Source organism: Paroedura picta, chromosome 12 (assembly GCF_049243985.1).
Source record: "Paroedura picta isolate Pp20150507F chromosome 12, Ppicta_v3.0, whole genome shotgun sequence".
NCBI lineage: Eukaryota > Metazoa > Chordata > Lepidosauria > Squamata > Gekkonidae > Paroedura > Paroedura picta.
Genome location: NC_135380.1, coordinates 28819632 through 28835529, shown reverse-complemented (window position 1 = coordinate 28835529; position 15898 = coordinate 28819632). Strand labels below are relative to the sequence as shown.

Here is a 15898-nt window from a genome sequence, read left to right as displayed (position 1 = left end):
TTCCGGAGGGCAGTCGTGGTAGAGCCTGACAGGGGCGGTCAGCTAGGTTCATGGGTCTGCTCTGGTTAGTCGAGGGATGCTGGTCCCCAGGTGGTGCCTGGGGGTCCCCTGCAATTATAGATCATCTCCAGGCTACAGAGATCAGTTCCCCTGGAGGAAATGGCTGCTTTGGACGTTGTGCACGGCTCAGGGTGGTGCCGAGGTGAGAGGACTGGGCGAGGACCTGGGAGGCTCAATCCCCACTTGCGAAAATTCTCCTATGGTCGTTGGATATTGCGAGAATTTGGTGAACTTTGTTAAGGGGGAAATGATCTTTGAAGTCTAATGGCGCCAGTATATGTTATATACATTAAACACTCATAATGCCTCTAAAGCAGCAGTTCTCCATCTGTGAGTTGGGTCCCCCAAAATGGGTTATGACTCTTACAGGTGAGATTACGAGTCTAGGGTTGAATAGGTGGATGAACTGGGAGAGTTTCTTTAACTTGCATATGAAATACCTTATGAATACTAAAAATGAATAGTTGGTTTTTATAACCCTCTTTTTACTACCCAGAGGAGTCTCAAAGTGGCATACAGTCACCTTCCCTTCCTCTCCCTGTGAGGAAGGTGAAGTTGTGAAAGCTCTGAGAGAACTGTGACTGGGCCAAGATCACCCAGCTGGTTGCATGTGGAGGAGTTGGGGATCAAACCTGGAGATTAGAGGCCATTACTGGATCTCTAATGTAAGCTTGTTTAGGATTAACTGATGTGAGATTGTTTTGTAGTTATGTAGCTGAGAGTTACTTTGCAAAGAAAGAGTTCTTTTCTAGTGGGAAGAGATAACTTTTTCTTCCCTTCCCACAAAATACCAAAAGCACACATTTTCCTGTGATGTTGGAGAGCAGTAGATTCAGGATAGTCACAAAAACCCATTTTGACCAGTTAAACACTGACCTTCGTGCTTTCTACAGGCATTCAGTTGGCCACCAATGCATGATAAATTCAGTAGTCACATACTGAATTTAGTAGTCACAGTTCTCTCTGTGCATCATCTTTAAAAGTATTCAGCTTGTTTTCACAGTTCTGGCCCTCTTACCACATCATCTAGTTGCCTTTTCCTAGCAAGCTAGTTTAGCGTGAATCATAAATCCTAACTATAGTCTAGCATAAGAACACTACTACTGGATAGGGCCAAATGGACCATTTAGTGCTGCATTCTGTCTTGCTCAGAAATCAGCTTAGATGGCCCCAGAAATCCTGCAAGTTGGGCATGGAGGGCAAATCACTCCACAAAAGTTCTTTTTAGCCACCAGGATTAATACCTGTGTACCTCTGTTTCACGGAAGAAAGATTCATCTCAACAACTCATTTCACGAGAAAGTCTTGTTAATTGACTTTACACCCAATACCCCATCTATAGACAATTCACCTTTTTGGAAAATCTGGGGTAGCTGGTAGAAGCCTCTTTCTCTTTTTTTCCAATTCCTATAATGTGATTGCCATCTTTTAATCTTGCCGAAGGTCTGGGCCTTGAATCTGACAGCCTAGTTCATTAAGTGCTTGGTGGGAGAAGCCTCTCTACTTGGATCACAAGAGGAAAAAACTAGACATGTTTATTTATTATTTATTAATTACTAATTTATAGCCCATGAAGATATATAGAATCTCTTCCATATACATTTGAGCAGTTTAAAGAAATCTTAACTTAGATTGCAAACTTATATAGTGGTTTAAAATAAAAACTTGTTATAATCATGAACCTTGGAGAATGGCAGGCTATGAAAGTTGGGCTATGCCCCACTATCATGCTGCTGGAAAAAAAGAGACATCCCACTCCCTCCACAAATAGAAAGAAAACAAAACAACTTCAGGTGGACAAAATTTTTATTTTACGGCATGCAAATACATGTCAAGTACTGCAAACTTTTTCTATTAATTCTCTCTCAAACACTGGAGAAAAAAACCACACAATTCGCTTAAGTCTGTGACCAGCCCAAAAGCTAATTCTCTCTCCACTTCAGTGCTACAGCAAACACACATACAGAATTCACTCGGCTATTCAGGCTAATCACAAAGCCCCAACCCCACCCCATCTCTCAACCCCCCCTCCCCCAATACAGACCGTATGGTCTAGCTTTCCCATGAAAATCCTATTCCTATAAACACAAAAGGGAAAACAATACGGTTTAAGAAATTGAAAACTGAACTAAATGGAATAGAATTCATCCCCCCAACCACCCCAATATACCCCCCTTTCATTTTACAGATTTTTTTAAATTATATTTTTAAATAGTAGCTGAGAATGCACCATTAAAAATGAGCATTAAATCCATCGTAGCGATGGTGTCTGCTTTATTATACATGATGGGTGTACACCATCTTATATTTCATTTACATTGCAATCGAACAATAGATTTGAAAGAAAATGTCTAATACAGACGTAAAAATATTCACACTTGAGCTTCACAACCGGTTGTACAATTGACAAACAGGCCTCTTTTCCCAAACTTTCTAGGCTAAGCAAGTTCATAAATGTTAATCAATGCAACAAGAAAAAAAAAGTTTTTCTTTTCCTCTTAACTTCCAGGGAAAAGAATATGCAGGATATGGTATAAAACGCAGACAGCAGATACTGCAAGCTAACCACGCTACTTTGGAGTGGCTGTACAGTGGGAAGTGGGGGCAATACGAAGAAAAGCCACATGTGTTGTATCACAACTACAGTATAATGGTTTCGTCCGCCCAGCTAAGGAAAATGCATGCATTCCCATGACTTGGACTAACTAACTGAGGACTCCCCTGGATAAACAAGTGGGATCTGTGCAAATGTACTTTTGCCCTGGCTTCTGGCTCAAGTAAATGCAGCCAGAATTAATTGTATTTCAAACTGTGTCAAATATATAAAGTGTCCATTTAAAAGCTCCACAAATAAGCATGTATGTGAGAACAATTTTTTTTTTGCTTTTGCACCTTGTAGGGATGTGATATTCCAGCAATTTTGCCTCTCCCTGCTTCAGCCATCCCCTTATCGTACAGGTTCAAGGATTCCTTAAAACGTACCACTTTGCCAGCAAAGCTGTGTACTGTAAACCCCACCCACCCCCAAATGTCAAGGGATTAGCTGGATAACCCAGCTGGGAAAATTAGCACCCCAACTCAAACACTGCGTCATGCCATGTCGGTCTCTCACATCACACCCTCTGTTGGCAGGGTGCAGTTTCAAAACAGCAAAGAATGTCCTAAATACACGGGACTAAGAAATAAACATGTACTGCAAGGCAGTGGGGTGCCCCTTGCTATTTTTTTCTATAAGGGAAGCATGCTCTCAAGTAAAAACAAAATATTTTGCAAAGGAGTAATAAATACTGGGGGAAGGGGGGGCAGAATCTACTCACAATACAGGACCCCAAAGCTGATAGCACTTCCTGACTCTGTACTGCTCTATGGAAAGTCTATTCAGCAATACTTTCCTGAATACATTCAAGAGTGTTTTCTTTCAGTGTTTAAAACACAAGCACAACATGTTTAACAATTGGCCAGGGTTCCAATAAAAATAAATACATAAAAGCATTCTACCTGCACTTCCATTCTTATCATTGTCGGCTCAGGCTGGCTCTCATGTGAGAGCAGCACGTTCTGTGCTTCGCCGCACACTGACAACAGCTGAGTGCCTTTCTTTTTCAAATACTTCCAGCAGTGATAAGCGTCTCAAGATTTAGCACAAGGCATGGTGTGCTGTTGGCTTTCTTACATGGCACACCTGACAAATAGCAGAGACAACCTGCTAGGCACTGCTGCTGTGCAGCCTATGCTAAAGTCCTGCAATAAACCAAGTGCAATGGGAAAGGTGCTCAACTATGCACAAGGATTGCGCAGATATATCCACAGAACTGTTTTCCCTTCATGGTTTTGAAGTACACTCTTGATCCAGTGCCACATCTTCCTTGTTAATTGTGCGTCAGGTGCCACCGTTAAATGTCATGATGGGCACCAGTTTAAAGCTGGCACTTGGCTGTTCTTGCACACAAGGAGGTATCAAATGGACTAGCACCACTCCCTCCGTGTTGCACACTGGAAATTCACCTACAAACACACTAAGTCAAAAGAAGCAGGAGGAGGGGGGAAGAGATCCATATTGCAATGTAACTTTCCTGCAGACACTATTTTTTTGGTCTCTGAAATCTGTAATTCTCCCTACACCTTTACCCAAAAAGGCCACCTGCCTCCTGAGACCCCCCCCCCTTTCTGCTACCAAGGGCCTTTTTTCACAGCTGACCTAGTTTCTGGGTAGACCTCTCCAGTTCAAGACCAAACACCTGTCCAGTTTGCTGCCTCGAAACAACAAAAACATGATTTTGGCTCTAAACACAGGCATACTGGCTAGTACAGACCCCAGAGGTGGAGTTTGCCACATGCTCTCAGCCACAACTCCTTTGTTGCCTGGATTGAAAGAACAGTTTCATAGCTAGACCACTAATCTTGGTTGCTAAGGCTCAAAGAAAAGAATGGCACATGGTTTAAAGAATGGCCACTGGGGTCTTGTGCCCACAATCCTTTGTAGCAAAAGTTCAAGAACAGGCTCTTTTCTTATGGCTCTTGCAACAAAGCAACTGTCTCACGGGAGTCTTTTGCTGCTGTCACTGGACAAACAAGAAGTGAGCTCATTCTTACGCTGGTAAGCAGCAGGAATGGGGTTTTCTGCCAATGTAACCTCACTGGAGAAACAGACAAAGATTTGTAAACAATTGCCTCAAAGTCCCTTCATCCCACAGAGCACAACAGTCTTAAAAAAAATTTACACATATTTAAAACGAATCAGTTAAAATACGCAAGAGCTATTTAGGTATTGTTATATCCACCCTCAGATTGGGCTGAAGATGTGAGGTGGCATTCTGGTTCACAAAGGACGATTTCCCTGAGGGCAAAATAGAAGGATCTCTCGAACTTTTTAATATTTCTCTATTTTTGTAACAAAATAGCATTTTTTAAAATTACATCAACCTTCAACATGGAAAATCTCACTGTTTAAATATCCATGTAAGAGATATAGCAGTTTGCATATACATATATATATATATATTGAAGGTATGTAGAGCGCAAAGAAAATTGTTCTGGAAGCATTTCAAATGTGATATATAAATTCATATATACAGAATGGCCCACCTAGATTGAGAGCAGAGCTGTGGCAGGTGAACGTGTGACATTCCACATCAAAATCTCTTTAACAGTCACAAGGTAAGATGAAGCAACAGTTTAAGGGGGGGGGGGAACTGAGCAATTTCCAGTTACCTTGTTTGTGTCACTGCAGGTGGGGCAACAAGGTGGAGAAGATGCTAGAGAATTCAAAGGAATTTAAGAGGTGGCATTTGGCTGTCACTTACAAAGAGCTTTTGTATTAAATAAGTAGGCAAGAGCCTCCACAACATGACTGGAATACATATATTTTTAAAAGAGTCCTTGAATTTTCAGTTTGTATTTACAACATAATTTTTATGACCCTGTAAGAGTCATGAGATTTTTTTCTTTAAAAAATGATCCAAATTACATCTGCAACCCTCAGGGAAATGCCAGTCCCAACCCACCCGCCCCAGCCCCAGAAGAGGTACGCACATGATGGTTATCAAAAAGCTTTATCCCACATCTAGAGCTGCCATTGGAATACTAACAACTCTGTTTTGCCAGTAACATGATAGTCTTTTTTTCCCTTTAAAGCCATTTGCTAGCAGGAATAGCCCTCGTGTACAGTACACCTGGCAGAAGTTCCGCTTGGCTAAAATATTCCAGTACATTTTTCAGAGTAAACAACTTCACAGAAGTTAATTAACAAACATTTAGAAAAAAAAGAGAGAGAGAACTGTAAAACTCGTAAAAGATAACTTGTAAAAGGAATTGCAGAGGGCAAGCTGGGAGAAGTTATTTTGCCAGAGTCCTCTTGCCCTTTTAATATCAGAGTGACCACGTCTGTTAAACAAGGGGGGGAAAATGGCTCAAATGCTAACATTGAGGGTGGTGACGTATTATTTCAGTTGATGGTTTCTATCAAATGTTTTTTTTTCTTCCTTTCCAGTCACATCTTCAGAAGACACATGTATTCATTTTTCTGTACAAGCTCAGCTAAAGCTATATTATTAATAAGTTCAAGGCCTTGTCAGAATAATCAGTAAGGAACCCAATTACCAAGGGTTCTCAGTAATACTATAACCAACAACATCAGGCGCATCTAAAGAACCACTAATCAAGTATAGCAACAGCAATACTGTGTTGTTAAGTCAGTGCAAACACAACATATACAAAATTTTGCCGGGAATCCTTGAGGCTCTGGATGCCAAGTCACCTGGGGAATGCACCAAGGGACCTCCACCTCAGAACAGCATCCACAGAATGAGCACATCATGTTATCAAAACAGAACGTAGCAATTCAGCTTACAACTTGGAGCAGTCAAAGACCGAGCACGTAAGCAGAAAGACTCAGGCACTTGGTTTTGCATTCTATAATTGGTACACAAGCAAGTTGCTTGATATATGGAAATATCAAGTCCTCAAGCAGAAAAGGATGGGCGGGATTGGGGGAGGTTGGAGGGAAATGAAGATGCAAAGTGAGGCACTGCTGCATATAATGTAGGAGTGCAAAATGGGAAAAAAATCCACAAAAACAAAGAACTGTTTCAACCCTGAATTAAAAGTCTTATGGTAAGAAGAACCCCACCCTCTCCCTTTCTCTCTCACACTGTTTCATGCAAAGGTTCCACAGCTGGAGAAGCAAGCAGCTGCAGCCAGATGCAAAATTCCTCTCCTACGAAACAAGAACGAGGCAAAATAAGTTAATTTTACTTCCTCAAGGTGCATCGCCTGAGGATCCTGCTGGCTTAAATAAGTGACTCATTCATTCCCCTAGGGAAGCCATTTTAAAACAATAATGGCTCACAGTTGGTACCCTGGACTTCTACGAACTTATTAAAAAGCTGCTTTAAGCTTAAGTCAAACAATGTCCAAATTCTACCACTCTTGGAAAGTGAACACCTGATCCTAGCAGAATTGGTGATTTCTTTTTCCTTTTCCAGAATGCTATTTTGAGAGGGCCTTGACGTATCAAAGAGTCCACAGGAAACAGATGACCCCAATAGTATTTTCTTAAAAAAAATATACATTATATAATATATATATATATTATATATAAAAAAGCAAGGGCAGATGCTTCCATAGCATGGTCACAAGCTTGAAAGCAGAACACCTCTCAGCTGTTCACCAACTTCCCATTTGCAACTGGCCTTAAGAAGTCCTTTTTCCCATCCACCATAACGTGAGCCGTTTTGAGAATGAGGCTACCCACGCCAGCAGAAGTTGTAGCTGGCAGGGAGCCCATGGAGGCGGCCATTGGTTGGCTGAAGCAGGAAGTCACGGGCAGGATTGTTTTTTGCTTCTCCCTGGTTGGGAAGAGGGATAAAGAAAAAAGAGACAAAACCCAAACAGATTACATTTGTGCATGTGGTGGAAACAGCTCTGCTGACTCAATACTGCCACTCCATGTGGTGTGCAGAAACTCGGTGGCCATCCTGAATTTCTACCGGGTGACATTTGGTTCTTCCAGATCACTCAGCCCTTCTTTCACTTCTCCTTTGGAACTCACCTGCCAATTAGTCATTTACTTGCTAAAAGGGCTAGTACTCCTAGCTTCCTTCCACACTGCCATTCTAAAGCTCTGCCTTGTGCCCATCTTTCCCATTATCCAAGGTGTGGTTACCATGGAAACAGCTTATTGTATTTGAGCACACCCACGGAAACAGCAATTTAGCAATCAACACTTCCCTACCTCTGCTGCCTGTTTTAATGCCTTTAACATTGGGATTGTAAGTGGAATAGAGAACAACTAACTACCAGCATCTGAAATAGTAAAGGGTTTGTTAAAAATAAAATGTCCACATACATACTCTCTGCACAGCAATCAACTATGCAAGAAGTACAAAGGAGACATATAAATTGTGATCTTCTGTCCCTCAGCTCTATACATGCTCTAGCCAATCCTGTTCTAAGGCAGGCTCTTTAAGTTAAAGGTTGCTAAAGGCTTCCTAGTACTTTGGAATCTTTGTCCAGGCAGCCAGCCCCTTTGTCTGCTCTGCATGTGAAAACTCCCTCCTGCACGTTATCCCCTGATGAAATCAACCAACATGGGCCCCTCTGCTTCCATGAGATTTTATTCTCTATGTCAAAGAATCCTTTCCTGGGATCTACTGGAAGAAAACCATGTAGACCCTAAATCTCTGTGCCAGCTTCTAGGTATCAGATTCCAGCCAAGGTGTGATCTGACCATTTCACGGCCCATGGCTGGTATTTTGGCAATGCTTGGGAGCAACTCACTTCCACCCTCCTATCTGCTAGAAGAGAAAAAAAAACTTTTAAGGCTAAGTTGGGGGGAGGTCCAAACCTAAACCCCAAAAGAAAAAAGTATTTCACTGCAGTCAGGATAAACACTCATATCGCTCACGTAATCAAACAGTCACAATGTAAAAGAAAATCTCTCCATGCCATGTGAACACACAATCTGAGTTTGCCTGTTGTGGGGCACTTTGTAGAGAGTCAAGCTGCATAGTAAGACAACCAATGATATTCTACATTAATAGCATTTTGTGAAACTCTCTTGTTAAACTGGTGGTTGCCACTCTTTATATACACCCACACAAAAATAAAAGTTTCCTCACTGTGGTTGGCACCCTCCTATCCCTCTTTATTTCTTCCAGGATGCAGTAACATTTCTGCAAGCTAGAAGCTGCAGCTGGCTAAGCAAGGTATGGGCAGGCTGGTACCCCTAACCCAGGCAACCTGGCATTTTTACAGAAAGTCAGCTGAGCCTAAAGATCTAGATGGGCATTTCTCTAGGATGCTTCAGCCAGAGAGTGCCTGTTTTTTCTTAACATCTGGACTCTGTGGCATGCTGGAACTTTCCTAGTTTCTATGAATTTGTCGTCTTTCACTGGGTTATTGTCTGTCTGTAAAAAAGAGCATCACCTACTACATGGAATTCTTCACGGAATTCTTCATTTGGCAGGGTCAGGCAAACCAACCTGAATCTTTACAAGACTGAGGAAAAAATGGCTGGCAGATCTTCCATATCTCTCAGGGTCCATATAAACCTCCCCCCTTTCCGATTAAGATACACTGGCAATATTGTCATCTAATCCTCAGCTCTGAAGCTACAATCAGTGCTTTGTTCCATTTTTCTTTGGGTCTCAGCCTGGCCCAGGACAGAGTAAGAGGCCCCAAAGGAATGGCCTGAGAAGCCCAGTATGCAGTAAAGAAATTGCCTTGAACAGGGTCAGGGGAGAGAACAGAGATTCCTTTCCGCTGATGCTCTTTGAGCTCGAGGTGCGTGTGTGTTTGGAGGGGAAGAGTGCTTTAACAAGATCAGCATTGTTGGTTTTGTCTAACACTCACAGAATAGTAATGTCTTCACCTAGGCTGGGCCTCTTCTGCTGCCTGGGCTTCTTCTGGGAGTGCTCCAGCAGGTGGCCATTCTCCAGGGCTGACCCATTGAACAGGTGATCATCTTGATCGCTGATACCAAGCTGTAGGCTCAAAATCTCCTGAAGGGAAAAGGCAGAATGTAAAAGGACAGCCATAATTTTGTCAGCCTGTGCCCTTTACCTGTAGCTTTCAGGCACAAGTCTCCTTTCTCTTAAAATAGAACATTGGCAGTTAATGAAAACTGCAAAGAGAAGTGCCATGGAGAGGGGGAAGGATTGGGCTTAGTGAGTTAGCTCTGAAAACCTGATAGGGATTAGAAGCATGCTGAGAGCTGATATGCACATTATGGCCAGGAAAGTGAGCTGTGATCCAGAAGGTCACTGGTTCAAACCTCATCTCTGCTATAAATTCACTTGATGGCAGTAGGCAAATCATTCTCATTTAGCTTCCACACCCTCTCCCTGGGATAAAATATCAGCCTACTTTACAAGGCTGTTTGGAATGACTATTATGATGATTTACATGAAGAGTTTTGAACACTGAAAACACTAGAGAAATTCAAAATATCATTATTATGGATATGTGGCATTATCTCTGGTTGTTCTAAGAAATACAGGATTTCCTCTGCTTGGACAACAAAAGCATCAGTTACTTATGAAAGTATTAGAAAAAAATTTTTGGGGGTAGCTGGAAAAAAATATATACATACATACATACATATCCCACCTCTGAGGCGGCTCACAATAAAACAACAAACAAGAATCAATACAAACAATAAAACATCCCCAGCCCCAGTTAAAACAAACTTATATTAAAACAACAGCAAGATGGCAGAAACAGCACAAAAGAACCCCATAGCTCCACTGCTCCAGCCACAGTTGCCTACCACAGTTCTCATGTGGTGAGATCTTCCACAGCAACCAATCACAGGGCAAGTCCCCAGATTGAAACTCCAGGCATCCTTTCTCCAGCATCAACCGAATGCCTGGCGGAACAGCTCCATCTTGCAGGCCCTGCGGAACCTTGACAGCTCCTTGACAGCCCTTAGCTCTCCCAGGAGTTCATTCTACCAGGTTGGGGCCAAGGCCAAAAAGGCCCTGATCGAAGCCAGGCAGATTTCCTGGGGGCCCAGAACAACCAGTAGGTTCATACCTGCAGAGCAAAGTGCTCTACGGGGGGGAGGGGGGGGAGGTCATTATGAGGTCATTTTGATTCTCTATTTTGAAGAAGAGTTGGTTCTTATATGCCACTTTTTTCTACCCGAAGGATGCTCGAAGCGGCTTACAGTCACCTTTCCTTTCCTCACCCCAGCATGGGCCACCTGCTCTGAATTCCTGAGACATGATAGAAAGAAAACACGCCATGCAAAGTTCAGCAAAATGAAATGCTTCCGTACTTCCATTTGTTCCACTTGCCCATCGGGCTCATCAGCATCCAGGGCTGAAAGTTCTAACTCTATGTCTCGGTCCGGCTTTGTGTCTGCACTGTCTTCCGAGTAGTCAGTCTGGGGGTGGGGGAAAGAACACAGAAGACTTTTAAACAGGCAGCGATCACATATTGGTGGCAGTTAGTACAGGAACCTGGTGTGGAGATGGAAGATGATGCCAGTGTTGAACTAAGACTTGGGAGACCCAGGTTCAAATGGCCTATTAGCCATAAACCTTCTGGAGTGACCCTGGGCCACTATTTCTTAGTGTCTTAGTCGGGATAGAGGATGGGGAGAGTCATAAATTTATCCAGAATTACTTGGCAAGTGGGCAGAAAAAAATGCAACAGACTGATCTGCTTGGTATGCAGAAGCCCCCAGGTTTAATCTCCAGTTAAAAGGATCGGAGAGTAGAATGCCATGAAAGAGCTCTGCCCAAGACCCAGGAGAGCAGATAAGACTCATTATGATAGATCAGTGGTCAGGTTCAGGAGAAGGCAGCTTTGTGTGTTCAATTGTAGCAAAGCAACAGGCCCCAAACTATCGCATGCTCCCATAAAAAAAACTAACAGCCCAACAATTCTCAGCCTCTTTACCTCTCCGTTCCTCAGATTGATCTCCTTGCTTAAAAGGTTTAAGGTGAGGTGGCTGCCTTCATCTAAAGAGCTCCATTTCTGCTGTGTGGCCAAAGCATTTGCCTCTCTCTGCAGTAGCAATGAGTTGCTTTTGGCCTGCAAGGAAGAACAAAGAAAGTGGAAAACAGCTGGAAAGTCAGACAAGTTACAGCTCTTAAAAGTGACCTTGGTATACATGCAGGGTGCAGCAAAAGAAGAAGAGTTGGTTCTTATATGCCACTTTTCTCTACCCGAAGGAGTCTTAAAGTGGAGGCTAAGAGAGCCCTGATATTACTGCTTGGTCAGAACAGCTTTATCAGTGCTGTGGTGAGGCCAAGGCTGCATGTGGGGGAGCGGGGAATCAAACCCGGCTTGCCAGATTAGAAGTTCACGCTCCTAACCACTACGTCAAGGCTGTGCATGCGAACCAAACATTCTATATCTTCTCACTGCAGTACCCAATTGCCTAACAGAAATCCAAGATCAAATTATAAAGCTGAATATGAAATTGTAGCAACAGGCTACCTGCTGTAGTTCGATGCTCAGTAGATCTCCCGTGCTGGAATGCTTTCTTGGAGCAGATATATCAGTAACTATGAACCGGTCCCTTAAAAGAGGAAAGGTTAAAGGGATTACAGTTCACCTGATACATAAACCAAAGTCCAGCACAAACATGCATGCCCCTTCTCTTCTTCCCCATTCTACTCTGAATTAAGTAGGTCACCCCCCACTTGTTAATCTGAAAGCTGGCAGAGGAGAACATTAATATGAACATTCTGTAGACACTGTAACCCGCCACGAGCCATTTGGGAGTGGTGGGAAATAAATCTAAATAATAATAATAATAACAATAATAATAATCAGAAGAATTACACAAATGATTTATTAAGTATAGTTGCTAAAAAGAATGTGTTCCACATCTGAAAGTCCTTCATTTGGCTCCCACCTTTGTTACAGACCTATTTGCTGACTCTCTTCCCAGCTTTAGACTCCCAGATGCAATAGAGGGGGGATAATAATTTAGCTTCCCTTATAAAGATGTCATAAGGAAGACAAGAAAATGTATATAAAGCACTCTGAACAGCTAACACTAAGTAAGTATCATTAACATGAGCCAGTTATAGGTGTGCTTGTAGAAGGAGAGTTGGTTCTTGTGTGCCGCTTCTCTCTACCAGAAGGAGTCTCAAAGCAGCTTACAATCGCCTTTCCTTTCCTCTCTCCACCAGACACCTTGTAAGGGAGGTGAGGCTGGGAGAGCCCTGATATTACTACTCGGTCAGAACAGCTTTATCAGTGCTGTGGCGAGGCCGGGGTCACCCAGCTGGCTGCATGTGGGGGAGTGGGGAATCAAGCCCGGCTGGCCAGATTAGAAGTCCACGCTCCTAACCACTATGCCAAGGCTGCGCATGAGAACCAAACATTCTGTATCTTCACACTGCAGCACCGAATCTTCTCACTGCAGCACCCAGATTAGAAGTCTGTGCATCTAACCACTATACCAAGCTGGCTTTGTTTCTGAATTAAAAGCTGCCTTACAGATGCACTGCAATTTTCCTGTGCTCTGCATGGCCCTTTTGACCTTAGCCTTAGCCAGCCACTGCTATGGGAGAATGCACCTACTACAACACCACATTCACATGCAACAGCTGGCTGGGGAGTTATAGAATCTGTGCCCATGATGGCATCTACATACAGCCTGGTATTCTTCGTCTTTGCAATATGATTGGGCATAGAGTCAGGGTGGGATATGTAGCTTGTAGATCCTGTCCTGAGATAGACCACCCTGCAAAAATCAACCCTGTAACTCTATGGCTTGCCTGGCAGCTGCAATCCTCCTTGCTTACCGTTCTATAAAGGGTGCTGATGAAGTAGAATCTGAACTGTAGGAGCTCCATCTTGAATCAACTGTGCTGACATATGGGATATAATCTGTGAGAGATAAAACAACTAACAGTTCTTGGAAGAGAACATTTCCACCTCTGCTACTGTATTTCCAGTCATGGTGGCAATCCCCCGCTATACCCACCCAAGACTATAAACAAATGTGGTTTTACCTGACATGCTGATTGGCTTTGTGGCACTTCCTTGGGAAGCAGTGGCCTGAATTGGGTCTGTTGTATGGTAACCTGTGCGAGATGATCTGGAGATCGCACCCCATTTGGAGATGATAGGCCCATCGCTAAATGGAATTATGGGGTCTTCTTCCTTGGCCCTTCGCTGGGTTTCAAAGAGATGCACCCGTCTCTTCATGTCACCACTATCCAGATCCTGTGCAGCCCAGACAGAAAAGAAAAAAGTTATGGCCTGCAGGCTGAATGCAACATCCAATGCCAATCCTGTTGCCACATTTTGCACCTTCAGGACTGATATGTAAATAACAATATTTATCATTTATTACTGTATATCATTGCATTCAAACCATTTCACTTGGACTTGAACATTACAAAGCCCTCATAGTCACTGTGAGAACTTAAAGTCAGATGGTCCTGGGAGCTCCCTTACGCTGTCCACAGAGGCCCGATTTGGATCAGGACTACGGCACATGGGGAGAGTACAGAAGTCTGAAAGGGCCCTGGGGTAAGTTTTCCCCAGTGAAGCAAACAGAGGTGTTTTAGGTCTGGAAAATGGCAAGGGAAGAGGGCTGAATCACCACAGCAGTTCTCTAAGTGGTGAACTCCCAGAACATGGCTGCTTTCACACAGAGAGCACCGACAAGAGGAAAATGGCACTGACGCAGTCAGGACTTTGGAAAATGCACACCTTCTAATCCAGACGTGCTTGGACCATGTTCCTTCAGAAAACAGCATGCTGAAGAAAATCTGAAGGTTTTTGTCATGTGAACGCTATCAAAAACCACACTCCAGATTTGAAGCAAATGGGGGAGAACATCTGTGTGGAAGCAGCCCATGTGTTCACTGGCCACATGGACTTCATAATGGGTAGATCAGTTCTTAATAATCCTTACAAAATGGTAAAAGTAAAGGGTGTTGTTGAGTCGCAAGAAGTTCCACCTCATGGGATTTTCAAGGTGTTCCATTTGCCATCTTCTACACAGCAGCGCCTGGCTCTCACCCAAGCACTGATACTGCTTAGCTTCCAAGCCTTGATGAGACTGGGGTAATATGGGCTGTTAGGGCTGCTAGTGTAATTATCTTCAGATTGCAGAGGGGAGAAGGCAGGGGCCACAGTTAATTATACAATTAATCTTATGCTGGTTCATCTGGATTATTGTCTCTTTTGACTGGCAGCAAGCCTCAAGGATCTCAGACAAAGAATCATCTTTTCTATCCTTTTCAGATCCTTTAACAGGATATGTGCAGGAATCTCCAGGCAAATATGCACATAACACAGGAAGCTACCTCTTTGACAGGTAGCTGTCCCTGACTGTATCAGGGAGGAAAGAAAAAAAAAATCTGTCCAAGACCCACTACATAAGATGCCAAAGACTGAACAAGGACCCTTCTACATGCAAAGCACATGCTCTCCTGACATTCATGGATTCTTCCAGGATGAAATAATGTGGTTCTAAGAAAACACTCCATATCATATGAGCAGCTTGCTATCAACCCCAACAGGACCGAGAACAGAGCTTCTGTACCATGAGCACCGCATTAGAGTTGGCAATGACATCCTTGGGCTCCGATTCGATGGCACTTATGCAAGAGCTGATTGTGCCACAGGACCAGGGCGAGTAGTGGGAGAGGCGGTCCTCCTCATACTTGGTGTTGCTTAAGTCACTCGAACTTTCACAGAACTGCAGGAAACAGAAGACAAAGAAAAGATCCATTCTGTGTTCTAATGCGAGACACTACCCAGTCTCACCACTGGCTTGTGGGCTACGTTCGTTCCAGATTATACATTATGTGGCATTTTTCAGTAAGTGAGAAACCTGTTCCAAGGAGTTCACCAAACGGAGGGAGTCCACAAAGAAAGGGAAAACACGAGTAACAAGGGATGAATGTGACAAAATGCAGTTGCACTAACGTGTTTCTGTGTGTGTGTGTGTGTGTGTGTGAGAGAGAGAGAGAAAGAAAGAGAGAAAGAGAGAGAGAGAGAAAACATAAGACTCCACACAGGTTAGAGGATATGACAGGGGTGCCATCTCCCACTCTGATCCTTCAGAGCCTTACTTCCGTGCTAAAGTCTACGCTGAATAGAGGAGAAGGTGGTGTTGGAGACTGCGTAGCCGTGGGAAGGGCAGAGGATACCAGGGGAGTCTTCTGTGCGTGGCACTGGGCCCACTGCTCTGGCTTCCTCCTTAGTGAGTCATCATAAGTGGGCTTCAAGTGGCCACAAGGTTCCTAAAAAGAAGGTGCCAATCAGAGAAACAAACAAGGAGTGGCTCACATCAGATGCAAGCATTAAGCTTCAGTCAGCAGGTGAATAAGGAAATATGAAATAAGGATCCCCCCCGCAA

At 43.5% G+C, this 15898-nt stretch overlaps 1 protein-coding gene and 1 long non-coding RNA gene across 9 annotated transcripts in view; one reads left to right on the top strand and one right to left on the bottom strand.

The window, feature by feature from the left end:
• Window position 1: 1 nt before the first annotated feature.
• Window positions 2–6255, top strand: LOC143821985 (uncharacterized). Its single transcript, XR_013226006.1, has 3 exons — window positions 2–202; window positions 5136–5217; window positions 6050–6255. It is a non-coding gene; the product is annotated as an uncharacterized LOC143821985 (long non-coding RNA).
• RC3H2 (ring finger and CCCH-type domains 2) overlaps window positions 1849–15898 on the bottom strand; it is a 37573-nt gene continuing 23523 nt past the window's right edge. For 6 of the 8 annotated variants that reach the window (XM_077306557.1, XM_077306550.1, XM_077306551.1 and 3 more), the window contains 9 exons: window positions 15612–15782; window positions 15080–15235; window positions 13536–13749; window positions 13326–13410; window positions 12007–12088; window positions 11464–11598; window positions 10838–10945; window positions 9412–9560; window positions 1849–7406 (listed from right to left, as the gene is read on the bottom strand). In XM_077306557.1, the coding sequence (XP_077162672.1) occupies window positions 7217–7406; window positions 9412–9560; window positions 10838–10945; window positions 11464–11598; window positions 12007–12088; window positions 13326–13410; window positions 13536–13749; window positions 15080–15235; window positions 15612–15782 (1290 nt within the window). In that variant the 3' untranslated portion in view covers window positions 1849–7216. The remainder of the gene's footprint in view (window positions 7407–9411; window positions 9561–10837; window positions 10946–11463; window positions 11599–12006; window positions 12089–13325; window positions 13411–13535; window positions 13750–15079; window positions 15236–15611; window positions 15783–15898) is intronic. The other 2 variants (XM_077306555.1, XM_077306554.1) reach the window with 2 other exon arrangements.